The 16,491-nt window shown below is 42.5% G+C and overlaps 1 protein-coding gene across 1 annotated transcript in view; it reads right to left on the bottom strand.

Annotated features, from left to right (window-relative positions):
- Window positions 1-15,232, bottom strand: part of LOC119808886 (zinc finger protein 420-like) — a 38,654-nt gene extending 23,422 nt beyond the window's left edge. The window contains exons 1-4 of the mRNA XM_042054623.1: window positions 15,104-15,232; window positions 8,803-8,929; window positions 8,031-8,126; window positions 4,793-6,003 (exon numbers count right to left, since the gene is read on the bottom strand). Of these exons, the coding sequence (XP_041910557.1) occupies window positions 4,793-6,003; window positions 8,031-8,126; window positions 8,803-8,929; window positions 15,104-15,109 (1,440 nt within the window). The 5' untranslated portion in view covers window positions 15,110-15,232. The remainder of the gene's footprint in view (window positions 1-4,792; window positions 6,004-8,030; window positions 8,127-8,802; window positions 8,930-15,103) is intronic.
- Between the last annotated feature and the right edge of the window lie 1,259 nt (window positions 15,233-16,491).

The raw sequence follows: 16,491 nt of genomic DNA, 5'->3' as shown, positions 1-16,491 counted from the left end.
GCTTTTACCCAGTTCGCCAGCTTCAGGCAAGGGGCAGGAGGTTAAAATACACAAACACACACAGACAGAGAGACAGCGACAGGGATCATCCTTAAATTCCCCAAGAATGCCCCCTTTATTGTGTTCAGGGGAAGATTATATAGAGATAGCCATGCCCCAGCCAAACCCACCAGAAACCACTCTCTTGCCATCAGGAACTCCTGAAGGTCTCGTGCTCAGAGCAGCTGTAGGCACTCAGATCAGGGCATTACAAGAAATTCAGGATCTGGGGTCTCACTGCTCCCAACATCTCCCCGCTAAATTTTTTATAGTGTGACCATTTCAGACTCGGGACTTTTAGGAGTGGCTTTGCCATGACCCCAGGAGCAGTCAGAAACCGCTGCTCCTTCAGCAGTCCCCTAAATAACATACCCCAGCTGCCAAATCCCCGTGGCACATTCGTTCTTGTCAGCTGAGTGCGTGGAAGACAACTTCTCGCTCGTGCACCGCTTTGGCTTCCCTAGCAGCCCAGCTGATCCTGCTTCTGCTAAGTGACCATATGCTGCATTCTCATGGGTTGTCTGTTCTTACACAGGATTTAAAGATGAATGCCCATGGCAACAGGCATTAAGATTGCCAGCATAGGGTCCCCAGTCACCACTGGACCCAACCTCCCATTTGAGCTATGGTCTTCAACCATCCCTTTGGCTAAACAGTACAATCTGGTGTGCTAATTGTAACATTTCAACGGTTATTCAAGTAACCATTGAGTTGTTTACCACATAAGAGGCATTAGCAATATTAACAGATGTCATACAAATGGAATAATGAACAAGACATTTGTTGTACTAGCCATTACTGCACCTGCTCCTACAATAGGGCAGTCTCTTGATTTAAATTAAAACTCTGTCACAGACTCTTTGCCATGCAGAGCCTAGGACTGCAACTGCCTTTTCCTGGCCCCGCTGCTGCATTCTTGGGCAGCCCAGTGGGGTCTGTGCTCCAGCTTGTCTCAGCTCCAGCACTTGTTACATTTGCTGATACTTCTGGCACTGCTGTGGCATCTGCCAGGCTAGGCACCGACTGGGCTGAAGCAATGTGCCTTCCACCACAGCCACCTAGCAAAGCTCTGCTCCAGCTGCCTTCTAGCCCCAGCTGCATTCGTTCTGGGTCCAAACTGGTGCATGGAGTGGAGCAGAACTCAGGGAAGCAGGCTTGCTGCTCTGCAACCACTGAAGGGGCCCCACTTAGGGAATTTGGGCGTTGTCAATCTGTCTGGGTACTTCCTGCTGAGTGGGGACGCTGCATTCTCAGGGGTATTTACTGCAAGTCACTGCCATTTTCCAGTCGCGCTCAGAGGCGGGTCGCAGCAGTGGGGAAGAGGTGTGATGGCAGCTCCCAGCCCTGGCTCCCTTTCCTCACCCCTCCTGCCTGAGACGAGGCTGGGCTCAAGGCCTAGCTGAAGCTCCCGGTGTCCATCTCCAACAAACATGAACTGCATTGCCAGTTCCTGGTGCCGCCTCCGCACACTCTCCACTGCCACAACCTTTCAGGAGGGCGTGGTCTATCATACCATATTGGGATAGAAGCAATCCACAGAGTCTCATCCTCTGTGAAAACAAAAGAAGAAACTCCAAAGCATGATATCCTTAGACCCAAATTCTGAAATCATAATACCCTTATGATATCCATTCTGGTCTAGCCTGGCAGCCCATATAATGAAATGTCTATCTGTAATTAGCTCCTTTACGGTCAAAAAATTCAAAGAAAACACAATAATACAAAGAATCCAGACTCTGTGAATTTTCCATTTTTACGTGGCTTATTTTCACTCTATCACTTTATTTCATTCTGTCTCTTTAAAGACTTTACCCCTCCCCCTTTTTTGGCATTAACTTTATTCTCTATATTTTTCTTCTCTCTCCCAATACATATGTCCTCTCCGGGGACAACCCTGTTTGTTTACCCCTCTTTCTCGGTTGGAGTTCCACTTGCTGCCAAACCAAGCGAAGGACGTCAGGATTAACACACATACCCCAATCCACCCTCACCTTCTGAGGGCGACCTCTCAGCGTTCCCTAGTTCCCGATATCTCGGCTGGCACCTCCAAATGCCGAAATCTTGGTGGAGACCTCCAATTGCCGCGCACCACGCCCTTGTGTCTGCATTCGGTGCGCTTTTACCCAGTTTGTGAGCTTCGGGCAAGGGGCTGGAGGTTAAAATCCACAGACAGAAAGACAGTGACATGGGTCATCCTTGAATTCCCCAAGAATGCCCCCTTTATTGTGTTCAGGGGCAGATTATATAGAGATAGCCACGCCCCAGCTAAACCCACCAGAAACCACTCTCCTGCCATCAGGAACTCCTGAAGGTCTCGTGCTCAGAACAGCTGTAGGCACTCAGATCAGGGGATTACAAGAAATTCAGAATCTGGGGTCTCACTGCTCCCATTCTGAAAATGATTAATAATATTAGACAGTACTGAAAGCACATAATTGGTAAACTAAACCTTCCTTATTTTATAAACAATGTATTATGTGATGCAACACTAACAATATTAAAATCAGCATAAAGACTGAAAAGTGGTGGTGGCCCACGCCTTTAATCCCAGCACTCAGGAGGCAGAGGCAGGCGGATCTCTGTGAGTTCGAGGCCAGCCTGGTCTACAAGAGCTAGTTCCAGGACAGACTCCAAAGCCACAGAGAAACCCTGTCTCAAAACAACAACAACAACAACAACAACAAACAAAAGACTAAAAAGCAAATTATTTAGAGAAATGAGCTCTGTGAAGATCAGGGATGTGCATGCATGTGTCTCAGGACGTGATTGACTGCTGGATAATGAGAAGTCAAATATTTCAAAATTAGCTTCTGTGGCGGTTTGAAAGAAAATTGCTCCCAAGGGGCATGGCACTTCTAGCGTTGTTGGAGGAAGGATGTCATTGTGGAGGTGTGCTTTCAAGTCACATATATGCTCAAGCCAAACCCAGTGAGACCATCCATTTCCGGTTGCCTGCAAGATGTAAACATCTCAGCTACCTCTCCAGCACCATGTCTGCCTGCATACCGCATGTCCTACCATGACAATGGACTGAGCCTCTGAACTGCAAATGAGCCACCACAACTGAATGTTGTTCTTTGTAAGAGGTGCTGTGGTATTGGTGTCTCTTCATGACAATAGAAATCCTAAGACATCGTCTACTTGAGCAGTCCCCTCAAATTCTCTCAGTCCCAGAGTACATATTATAATTGCATATTTCAGCTGATGTGAATGACTCCTAGCAGTGTATACCATTATGCTGAAGAGGTTCTATAGTAAAAATCTTTGATAGAATTTGATATAAAATACAAGAGTCAAAAGGGCATAACTTTATTTCTATAAAATACATGATATAAAACCAATTGATAAGTGGATGAATAATGATATAACATAAATGATAATATGCTACAAATTAGCTGAAGCACATTAACATTGGGAACAGACTAACTATCCCACGAATCCCCAGTAGTTATAATTAAAATGTTACCTAGATTCTTTAGGTCCTAGTTTGTTTCTGCTACTTTGATAAACCCCATGACCAGAAAGCAACTTGGAGAAGAAAGGGTTTATTTCACTTTACACATTGTAATGTGTAAGTCCATCATTGAAGAAATCCGAGGCAGGGACCTGAGCAAAGATCACGAAGGAATGCTACTTACTTGGCCTACTCCCAGTCTCATTTGGATGCGATTCGTACACAGCCCAGGCTCACAGCCGAGGGCTGATATAGTCCTCCGTGGACTGGGATCTCCTATATCATTGTGCTAAAGAAAACGTAACAGTCATGGTCATAAGCTTATCTGATAGAGATGATTCTTAATTGATGTTCCCTCCTCCTAGATGTGTCAAGAGGACAACCAACGTGAGCCATCACACCTCACTAAGGTAGACACTTTAATGTCTATAGCAGAATGTAATTCTATACACAACATTGACAATGCATTTAAGAACTGCTCAGTTTTATTTATAAAAGTCACTAAACTTCATATTCCAACAATGTATTATATGATTTCTGAAAAAAAAAGAAACAGAAGCCCAAGTCTCATGACTCAGTAATGTTCTTCTGATAAAATTACCTAACAGTTGTGATCTTATAGTTTTCAAAATTGAGCTTATGTTATAATTTGTATTCATAACATATTGATATCCTCATAGACTTGAGTTACCTATATGATCCCAAAGTCTGTAATGAGTTTTTCTATCACAACAAAGTCCCCTATGAATTATAAGCAATATTCCATGCTGTGTTAAATTCTATGCATACAATTCATGAAGTTTGTCTACGCTCATTTCCTTAAGCCTCTAAGGTCTACATGATGAGGAAAGTCTTGCAACACTGCTTACATAGTGCTTTTTACTCTGCTTCTCTCTGTGTTATATATCTGACTGTCCCTTCCCAAGTCACTATGCATATATGGCGTTTGATTAGAATTCACTCGTGGTTAAAGAGGACTTCCCACATTACTGGTATTTGTAGGGATTCTCTGAAATCTAAATTTTGATGTTGCATAAATACAAAATGCTCAAGAGAGTCATCTTCTTCACCATTATAAGGTCTCTCCAAGATGAAATGTTGGATGGTGAATAGGGGTTATTAAAGAAAGGTCTTCCCTTATCCCTTTCATTTGTAGAGTTTCTCTCTCACATGAATTCTCTAGTGTTGAAGTGTCAATAAACAACTATTGAAGGCTTTGAGGCAGTGTTTACACTAATCTGAATTTTCTCTGATATGAGTTCTGTAGTGCCGAGTAAAGCCTGAACAATTTTTAAAGGCTTTGCCACACTCTTCACATTTGTAGGGCTTCTCTCCAGTGTGGAGTCTCCAGTGATGTTTAAGGTTTGAAGAAGAGTTAAAGGCCTTGCCACACTGCTCACATTTGTAGGGTTTCTCTCCAGTGTGAATTCTTTCATGCTGAGCAAGGCTTGAAGTATAATTGAAGGCTTTGCCACAGTCTTTACATTTGAAGGGTTTTTCTCCAGTATGGATTCTTTGGTGTTGAATTAAATTATAACAATTATTAAAGGCTTTGTCACATTCTTTGCACTTATAAGGTTTTTCTCCACTATGTATCCGCTGGTGTTTCATAAAAGTTGAACAAATGCTAAAGGCTTTTCCACACTCATCACATTTATATGGTTTCTCTCCAGTATGAATTCTTTGATGGTAAATAAGGTTTACGGAGCAGTAAAAGGCTTTGCCACATTCCTTGCATTTGTAGGGTTTCATACCGCTGTGGATTCGCCGATGCTTGTATAGGTAAGAGGAACAGCTAAAGGCCTGGTCACAGTCATCACATTTGTAGAGTTTCTCTCCTCTATGTATCTGTTGGTGTTGGTGAAGGCTGGACGAACAGTTAAAGGCTTTGCCACATTCTTTACATTTGTAGGGTTTCTCTCCAGTATGGGTTCTCTGGTGCTTAGAAAGAATGCAGCGAACATTGAAAGCCATGCCACATTCTTCACACTTGTAAGGTTTCTCTCCAGTGTGAATTCTCTGGTGTTTAGAAAGTGTTGAGTGAACATTAAAAGTCTTCCCACACTCATCACATCTGTACGGCTTCTCTCCCGTGTGAATTATCTGATGCTTAGAAAGCGTCGTGCGAACGCTAAAGGCCTTGCCACACTCCTCACATTTGTAGGGTTTCTCTCCAGTATGGACTCTTCGGTGAACAACAAGGCCCGAGCAGTTAGTGAAAGGCTTTCCACATTCTTCACATCTGTAGCGCTTCTCTCCCGTGTGGATTCTTTGATGCTTGCCCAGATATGACGAACAGCTAAAGGCTTTGCCACATACCTCACATTTGTATGGTTTCTCTCCAGTGTGAATTCTTTGGTGCTGTTTAAGGCTGGAGGAATAGTTGAAAGATTTCCCACATTCTTCACACGCATAGGGTCTCTCTCCAGTGTGAATTCTCTGGTGCTGAATGAGCACTGAGTTTCTATCAAAGGCCTTCCCACATTCTTTACATTTGTGGGGCTTTGATCCTGTGGGAAAAAGGTTGAAGGATCAGTACAAGCATAAGCATACCATCATATTTTATAATTATGCTGCTGAATTTTAATATGAATACCTTAAAATTGTGACTATATTTTGACACATAGAGACATCATAATGGGAAAGTATAGACATTTGCATACCTATATCCCTAGTAGCATCATTTAGAAAATATAGTTGTAACAACCTAATCTACCACTGAACTAAGAATATGAAGACAATGTGGAACAAACAAATATTGGAAAACTACTTACCTTAATTGGCCAAACTGGACATAACACCTAAATAAAAAATTCTGAAAGGGCATTGTACTAAAGAAAATAAACCCATTATATAAATATTTTTGGTCTTACATGAAAACTCACAGTTAAAACACAAGTCAAACAGGAAGCCAATGGTGATTGTGATAGATTGGTTGGAGGAAGTAATGCAAAAATTTTTTGAGCATACAGTTTGATGTTTCAAAGCTATAAAATCTTGTAAAAATTTGCTACATAATACTTTTAAACAGTATACAGTATATATTTAAGAGAGTGCTATGTTTTACCAACAATAGTATAAATACTTTTAAGAAATCAAATTATGAAAAACTTTCTCATTTACTTACAAGTGGCATAAGTCCAGCTAAGGGAAACATGTCTGTCAATAAATACAAAAGTTGCACAATTTCTGGGAACACCCACTTAGAGGGCTACAACTATTGAGTATCCAACGAAGAGAGAAAATACACATGGCTTGAAATCAGGAATGATATTTTTATAGGCAATGATAACAGTTTCACACTCAATAGACCTAAAGCATAGATATCTTACTTTCTTACCTTGTCCTAAGGAATACAGTAAGTAACAGGTAATATCATCTAGAAAAATATTCTGGGTACAGCTAAGCATATTATCATAAAATGTAAAGGAGTCGAGAGTAAAAAAAAATCAAACACAGAAAATAAAGCTTCAAGATAAGAAAAAAAGAGGATGAGGTTGGGACCCATAAAAATTTGAAAGAGTATCAAAGATCTACTAACGAAGTTTATCTAGATGTATAGTTCTCAGCTATGACTACATACTTACAAAAGCATGGCATGTTAAATTTAAAACATGGAGTGTGTGGCAAAAAAGTATAAAAATACACCCAACCTTCATAGAAATACATCATCAGACCAGTAAGATGGCTCAGAAGTTAAAGAGCATTGACCCCAAATCTGTCTGAACACCTTCTCCATCCCCACGACCCACACGGCAGAAGGGGAAAATCAGCTCTACTGTCCCTTGCCCTCGAAACCGGCAGTGCCATGTGTACACACATGCACACACATGAGAGCTCTGATGAAACTAGTTCAGCTTATGATCGTGTAAATGAAATTAGAGATGCTTATCTGTGGTGTTACCAGGCTACTAAGGCTTTTAGAAATGTGTAGGCGTTTTCTAGTTCATAGAAAGCAAAGAAAAGCCTGTAATAATGTAGACCTTCCAGGGAAAAATGAAAGGACTGGGAAGATGGTTCAGCAGTTACCATGCCTGCCACACAAGTATGAAGACTGGGGTTCAGATACCCAGAATGTTTGTAAACGTGGGGTTGGCATGGTGTCTGGCTTGTGGCTCCAGGGCTGGACAATGAAGACAGGGAAATCCCTAGAGCAAACTGGCCGAGGGCACGAACTCTGAGTTTGTCTAAGAAACCCTGACTTAATGAATAAGGTAGGAGAGCGATCAAGAAAGATTCTCAACATCAGCATTGCTCCTCCAGAAGCACATGTACATGTGAACATGTATGCACACAAGCACCCATACATGTGCATATGTGAATACAGACAGACACTACACAGAGATACACAAAACGAGTAATGATGATAAAGGACTCTGGCAATACTACAAGCTTCCTGGAGAGGAGGATTATCATCGCAAACATCCCACAGGAAAAGCCGTTGACAGTAAGAGGTTTCCATCAAAAGGCAGCTTCTCAATACACACTTTACACAGACTTGCCATTTGTCGGCTCTACTGTGCCCGTGCCTACACACCTGCATGGCTGGCAGCTGCTGACTGTCTCTTCACACTCCACGGCTCTGTACCTTGCTCCAGAAATGTGACCAGATACGGCTTAGAGAAAGCAAGACCTGTTTGGAAAAGGGAACAAGACGCTTGGCTGTTTTCTTCTAGAAATTAACACATGAACCTCAGTTCCATGCTTATAAGGAAAGAGTTATGGAAAATCATGTGTTTAAATATTCTATGAAAAACAGGACGCTTAGGAGTCATTTACAACCTACAGATCCTGAACCTCATTACAGGAAAAGTATTAAAGTATTAAAGATGAAGGGTAGAACATTTTCTTTAACACATGGGCTCCATGCCTCATGCTGCTGAGCTTCTAACTTTGCTACCACAGAGCACACACTAGGAAAACAAACCTGATAAAAGCACAAAAAGAAAATGTTTCTTAGCTATATTGACAGTTCCCCTAATTTTTCCTTTAAAAATGGGCATAAGAAACTAATCGACCAGCTGCAAAAGTGGCGGCACACACCTTTAATCCCAGCACTTAGGAGGCAGAGACCAGCCTGATTTTCAAAGCAACCTCCAGGAGCGTCAGTGCTAAATAGAGAAACCATGTCTAAAAGAAAGAAAGGAGGGAAGGAAGGAAGGAAGGAAGGAAGGAAGGAAGGAAGGAAGGAAGGAAGGAAGGAAGGAAGCTAATCAATCAAAAGCACAAACTCCCACAAGATAGTCTACAAATGGAGGAAGTCACATGTTGACAGTGAATTATGAATTCACTGTTGACGTAATCCTCACCCAGGAACACCAGGTGGCTGTAATTCTCCAGCATCACATCCCTGTACAGATTCCACTGAGCAGAGTTCAGACATTCACACTCCTCTGCAGAGAAATTAATGGCCACATCTGTGAATGACAGAAGTTCCTGAAATAAAAATAAATATCATAAATAGGACAATTTTATAGTGAAAACAGCATTTGAATATTTTAAATACACCAAATGTGAGCCTAACCTTTAAATACACTAAATGTAATACTAATATTTTCTTTTGTTTCTCCCTCTCTGTCTGGTATTCATGTATCTGTGATGCTCCTAAAGCAGAATTTGAACTCATGACCCAGCTGCATTGCACTTCAAAGGTCTAGTGTTAGCAATACATGACACTACCTTTTTTTACCTCTTCCTTTTAAATTTTCTACATTTCAGCTCCCCTGTTTGTCTTATCTTGGTGTATAATGTTCAAAATGATCCATGAGGGAAGTAATAGTCTTACTGTTTATATTAACTTTTAAAAATGAGAGAGGTACATGTTAATGAAGGGTTACATAGTGGTAGCTGTATACTTTGTTAGATAATACTAGCTAGATATATACCTTGCATGGTCCTTAAATAATTTTGAAGATTCTGTGCGATAATATCCTAAGCATCCTGCTCCGACCTAACTGCATTTGTGCACCCACTGATCAGCATTTCCCGTGCATCTCTTCCTCATATCATTGGACCATTGGAAACACCCATATCTCCTCAGCATCAGTAAGATCAAGTTCTCTGGAGTATGTCTATAGCTGAGATCCTGTGCTACTTTCCAGGTCCGAAATAATAATCCTATCTATATTGTCATAGACAAGATTCTGCTCTTTCAGACTGAGGGGCCACTGACAGTAGCACTGGGATGTATCTCTACTACATGTACTGGCTTTTCGGGGTCCTATTCTCTTTGGATGCATACCTTGCTCAGCCTAGATGTAGGGAGAGCTGGGACCTTCCACAAAGCAAAGTGCCTTACCCTCTCTTAGGATTAGAGGGGTTGGGGTGGGAGGGCGTGTGGAGGGAATGGGAGGAGAGAAGGGAGTAGAAATTTGGATTGGTATTTTTTTAAATAATAAATTAAATAAATAAAACAGATTCTTCTCTCTGTGGCACTGGACATATGTATATACTTATGAACATATGTAGAGTCTCCACCTTCCGCTCTCTGCAGGATCCTCTAAACCTTGTCAAAAGACTTTCTGACGGAGACCATAAAACGCAGTCACAAGGATTCCCTCAGCTATCTGTATGTAGCCTGGTGTTAGAATTTACTCTCATGTGAAATGTGCAAAGCAAAGTTGTTAGGAAGGATCATGGATAACAACAGCATTGATGCTCCGTTGGTACCCACGTAAATTGGCACGGACACTAGGAAAAGCGCTGTGCATGTTCTTCAGAAACCTACAAATATAACTAGTGTGGGAGGTCCTTCTGCCTATGTGTTGCTTTCATTGCTTAATGAATAAAGAAACTGCTTTGGGCCTATGGAACTTAGCTAGGTGGGAAAAACTAAACTGAATGTTGGGAGAAAGAAGGCAGAGTCAGTGAGAAGTCATGTAGCCCCACAGGAGACGGATGCCAAAACTTTACCTGGTAAGCCACAGCCTTGTGACGATACACAGATTAAAATAGAAATGTGTTAAATTAAGATGTAAGAGTTAGCTAATAAGAAACTAGATCTAATGGGCCAAGCAGTGATTTAGTTAATGCTGTTTCTGTGTGGTATAGGGGGTTCTTCTGTTCATGTATTGCTTTCATTGGTTAATGAATAAAGAAACTGCTTTGGGCCTGATAGGGCAGAACTTAGGTAGGCGGAGAAGACAGAACTGAATGCTGGGAAGAAGGGCAGAGTGAGAGATGCCATGGATCTTCTGCCTGAGATGGATGCTGATTAGAATCTTGCCAGTAAGTCACAGTCACGTGGTGATATACAGATTAATAGAAATGGGTTAAATTAAGGCGTAAGAATTAGCCAATAAGAAACTAGAGCTAATGGGCCAAGCAGTGTTTTAATGGATACAGTTTCTGTGTGATTATTTTGGGTGTAAGGTAGCCTGGCAGCCAGAACAAAGAGCCCGCTCACTCTCTCTACAACATCTGTGTGGTTATTTTGTGACTGAGCAGCTGGGAACTAACTAGCGGCCTCCCTATTACATCTAACTATATGAATGAACCGGCTACTCCATTCCCAGGTAGACAGCTCCAAAGAAACTGATCCAAGCCTGTATTCCTAGGGTAAGTGAGTTGATCACAGTGGACAGTCTTGGTCTTGATGTCTGCATGTATCTGGTTTTCATGACCCTGTCACCGATGCAGTCTCCACTACAAATGAACAATGGCCTTTCTAGAACTCTCAGAGTGTGATGTCCCACCTGCTCTCCATCATCTCTTCATACTTTCAAGATCAGTGCCACGTGACAGACTCAAAAATCACAAAGGGCAGCTGCCAGCTTGAAATTCAATTTTGACCTGCTCCAGACCATAGCTCACTGTGCTGAAGCCAGAAGCTAGTACCTCAGTGGTTCTGGTCTATTTTTAATCACAGCTGATTTCTCAGTCCCTGGTATCAAACATCAGTTCTGTAGTGCTAGGCTCTTGTTAATCACAACTCATTCTTCAGCCCTAGATGGAGAGAAACCAGCAGAAGGCAGGGGAAACAAACTGGGGATTATGGGAATCTTTTGAAACCTTAAGCTTGCCCCCAATGACACCTCTCCAAGCCATACCTCTTAATCCTTCCCAAACCGTTCACCAATAGAGATCAAGTATTAAAGTATATGACGCTATGGGCTCATTTTCATCCAAACTACCTCAGAAGGTTTTTCTGGTTTGTTGACAGAGTTAAAACAGAGCTCAGAATACACTGTGGTATATTAATTATTCAGGTTTTAAACCTTTACAACAACCACGAATAGTTAACATAAAGATACAGCTGAAAGTGCAAGAGGAAAGAAAACAGTCCCTGCCCTAAGCTGAACACGATCTCTAGGCATTTTATTCTCAGGATGTGCCAAAGCAAACTTCTGTGAGGGATTTACCCACGTGTGCTGCCCGCAGCACAGAAGGTGACAAACTGAGACAAGGACAGGGCTGGGATACAGCTGCTCAAATGCAGAAAAGTCACAATGCTGTACTTGTTCACACCCTGCTTATGTGTAGACCACAAAGGCAGGAACTGGAGGACAGCCTCCAAATGTCTGTCTCCTTCCTCGGGATGTAAAGACTGGATCAGACATTCAATTTCAGTCTTGTTTGAGACCTGACCAAAACACTGAATTCTGACTTGCCTTTCTCAAAGAGTCCATGGAAGGAACATTAGAACTTGAATGTTAAGTTCAATGCCAATGAAAACACAGGCCAAAGGCCATTACACGTGTTCCCAGGATAGCTTTGAGAAGTTCCAGATAATCTAGCCCAACAAGGGTCACCGTTATTAATAAAGTCAACATATCAAGGATAATTATAAGGCCTGGATAGAGTGGTGTGCCTTTAACCTCAGTACCCAGGAGGCAGAGGTAGGCAGATCTCTGTAAGCTCAAGTATATACCCTGGTCTATATAGAGTTCAAGGTCAGCTATAGTTACATAGTAGGACTTTACCCATAAGAAGTAAAGCATAACCCAAACAAGAAAGAACATATTAGAAAAGAAGAGAACATCCCCCAAATTTACCGAAGAATCTACCTCTGGTATCTGAAGGAGAACACAGATGGACACATCAAGAAAACGGCTGCAAAATAAGCAAGCACACCAACAAACCAACAGTGGAATGCAGTAGGAAAAGAAAAGCAAGGGAGCTTAGGACGACACAGTGAATGGAAAACACACACAGGAGACCCAACAAGGACATGTGGAAGGGAGCCAGGTTTTTGCTGGGGATAGAAAGTAATCCCCCCTAAAGGTTGTTGCTAAAGGAACAACCGCTCCTATTTTAAAAAAAAAAAAAAAGTTTTCTTTTCTTTTGTTTTTTTAAGACTCATGTAACATACCTGGCCTTGAATTTGCTACGAAGCAGGGAGTAACCCTGAACAAGTGATTTTTTTTTTTTGCTTCCACCTCCCAAATGCAGAGATAACAAGGTATGGTACAGAATACACTTGCTTTTTATTTTCAATCCCAGGTCTGTTTGATTTATGATAAATACATGTGCACACATGTATATATGCTGTGGAATAATCCTCTTGCACACTGTAAATATTTGTCACTTATATTGATTGAATAAAAGGCTGATTGGCCAGTAGCCAGGCAGGAAGCGTTGGTGGGGCAACCAAACTAAGGATGATGGGAAGGAGAAGGGCAGAGTCAGGAAGACACTGGCCAGACGCCAGGCACACAGAGAGAGAGCAGATGAGCATATAGTACTGAGAAAAGGTACCAAAGTAGCAGAGCATAAACAAGGAATATGGGTTAACTTCAAATGTAAGAGCTAGTTAATAATAAGCCTTAGTTATTATTCAAGCATTTATAAGTAATATTAAGCGTCTGTGTGGTAATTTGGGGAGCAGCAGCCTGGCATTTGGGACTGAGCAGCTCCGAGACAAGAAACACCTGCCTACATGTATATATTAAATATATATGTGTGAGCTATACTATAAATGAGCACATTGCTGTATCACCTCTACATTGCAAGAAACAAGATCTGAGGCATAAGAACATGAATTTTTCTCACCTTAATCAGTGTAAAAAGGTGTATTATTAGCTTTCTGTAGATTAGTGATGTTAATTAGGAGTGTCACTGACAATTACAGTTAGATAATACATAGAAAATATTAGTATTTATGATGTTGTTTAAAGCCTGTGCTTTCTAGGAGTAGACTTTAATGTTGTAAGACAGTCTCCAATACAGGAATACTCAATTTGACTGAAGTGCGGCAAAAGAGTTTTGCTTTTTGTTTGTTTTGTTGAGACAGGGTTTCTCTGTGAAACCTTGGCTGTCCTGGGACTCAGAGATCCTCCTGCCTCTGCTTCCTGAGTGCTGGGATTAAAGGTGGCAAAATATACAGCAGCACAATAGATAGGGTGAAGCGGGTGTGGTGGCACACACCTTTAGTCGCAGCGGTCTGGGGTCTGGAGGCAGAGAAAGGGAGATCTCAAGGCCAGCATGGCCTGTAGAGCTAGTTCCAGGACAGCCAGAGCTGTGACACAGAGAAGTCCTGCCTCGAAAAACAAACAAAAACCAAAACAGGGTGAGTAGCCACTGTATACAAATCACCACAGATCAACTTCATCTTTTAATCTTCTGACACTGTATAAATACTTGGGCATCTCCCCGCCCCCTCAAGACAACTCAGACTTGTTGGTTTCAGAGTTCCTAGACACCGGCAAGGATGGAAGAAAAGCTTGCGATTAGAGAGCACTGTAGACAGCCTGTAAGGTGTAGGAGACTATTTCTCCAGCCCAGAGACATTCAAGGCCACTCCGTTGACGATCCACACACCAACTAACCTCTCCTTTCAGGAAAGGAGTCAGGAAAGAGATTGCTGACATCACTGTCTCTGGTGAGATTGGATGTGGTATTGTTTTCTAGTATTTTTTTTACCCTGCAGTGTAGGATCAGTTGGAACATGCCACGCTTAGAATGTGCCCTTTATGGAATTTTTCCCGCCACACGTGAGTGTGTGGAAAGATCCGGTCAAGGCGGGTATACAGAACAGAGTCCTATCCAAAGTGAGCCATCCTGAAAACTAACCATTTATTCTAAAGAAAATGAGACGAACGTTCCATATGCCAAACTCTCCCACCAAACTCTGTCCTGGAATCCAGGAGCTCTGTGAACTTTTTTTTTGTCAACTCAAACCAAGATTCCCAGGCCGGCTACAGAGTTACAGGAGGAACCAGAAAACCCTACTTGCTGTAGATGTACCCGTCCTGAGAAATTTGACAACAGCAACGTGAGAGGTGATAAGGACTCGCTTCACTAGCCAAGCTGGAATGTGAGCTCCCACCACGGCCTCGGACACAGCAGTCGGCCAAGCCACCCTGCTCTAGCAATCCTGGACATTCCTTCCACGTTCTCCCTTCTTGCACTAGCGGGCCGGCTCTCCAGTCCCTGAAGCACACCATTGACTCCTGCAGCCGCCGGGTCCCCAGCAGAGCTTTCGCTCCCGCACCACCAGCACGCCCACTCCCCAGCGCCCCCCAGCCCCGGCCAAGCCCAGTGTCAGCAAAGCCCGCACCAGGCAGCTTCTCCCCGCCTCCCACTCACCCCTCCCTCCGCTCCCCCCGGCCGGACCTGCCCACCCCGCACAGGCCCTCGGGCCCGCAAGGCTACGCTACACCCTTGACCAACCTCCATGGCGAACGCGGAGCACAAGCCACACTCTCCCAACTTTGAGAAAGACGCAGAGTTTGGAGAAATACAAAAATGCAGAATGAACCCGGAAGCACAGACAGCAGAGTCCTGTCTAGTTGACGTCGCGGTGAGAGACTACATTTCCCACAAGGCTATGCGAAGGACTGCCTCAAACCTAAGAGTACGCTACGTACAGTTTACTGCCTGCGGACCATCCCTGAAAAGAAGCTGCTGTTGAAATCCCAGATTACCAAGTGAGTTCAGCTTTTAACGGCAATGTGTATTGCTTTTATTGCTTACTCTGATCAATATGTCGTGACTTAAAAAGCTCAGGTGTACTTAGGAAATTAGGGCAGGAGGAAAAGTTCACATTGACACAATTTTACTTCAGAATAAGGAGCAGAAAGCTACGTTGGGACACACAAACTCTTTAGGGATGTTTTTTTGAAACCACGTTTCCTGGAAATGTTCTGTAATCTCAGACACTCCGGTGCTGGAGACAGAAAGCTCACAACTCTATATCCCAAATGACAAAGGACCAAAGAGAGAGGGGCCCACTTAGTGGTAAAGCACTTGTATCACGTGGAAAAGGCCTTGATTTAATACCTATTTTATTTTTAGGGTATTTTTTTATTTTTTATACATTTTTATTGATATTTATTGAGCTCTATACTTTTCTCTGCTCCCCTCCCTGCTTCTCCCCTCCCCCTTCAGACCTCCCCCAAGGTCCCCATGCTCCCAATTTATTCGGGAGATCTTGTCTTTTTATACGTTCTACATCCCATGTAGACTAGATCTATGTAAATCTCTCTTAGTGTTCGAATTGTTGTCTAAATTCTCTGGGATTGTGGTTTGTAGGCTGGTTTTCTTTGCCTTATGTTTAAAAAACCACCTATGAGTGAGTACATGTGATAATTGTCTTTCTGTGTCTGGGTTACCTCACTCAAAATAATGTTTTCTAGCTCCATCCATTTTCCTGCAAAATTCAAGATGTCGTTATTTTTTTCTGCTGTGTAGTACTCCATTGTGTAAATCTACCACATTTTCCTTATCCATTCTTCGGTCAAGGGGCATTTAGGTTGTTTCCAGGTTCTGGCTTATGATAAACAAAGCTGCTGTGAACATAGCTGAGCACATGTCCTTGTGTCACGATTGAGCATGCTTTGGATACATACCCAAAAGTGGTATTACTGGATCCTGAGGAAGGTTGTTTCCTAATTTTCTGAGAAATCACCAAACTGACATTCAAAGGGGTTGTACCAGCTTACACTCCCACCAGCAATGCAGAAGTGTTCCCTTTACCCCACAACCTCTCCAGCATAAGTTGTCATCAGGGTTTTGATCTTGGCCATTCTTACAGGTGTAAGATGGAATCTCAGAGTTGT

Source organism: Arvicola amphibius, chromosome 3 (genome assembly GCF_903992535.2).
Source record: "Arvicola amphibius chromosome 3, mArvAmp1.2, whole genome shotgun sequence".
NCBI lineage: Eukaryota > Metazoa > Chordata > Mammalia > Rodentia > Cricetidae > Arvicola > Arvicola amphibius.
The sequence above is the reverse complement of the archived record's forward strand: the minus strand, read 5'-3'. Positions and strand labels throughout refer to the sequence as shown.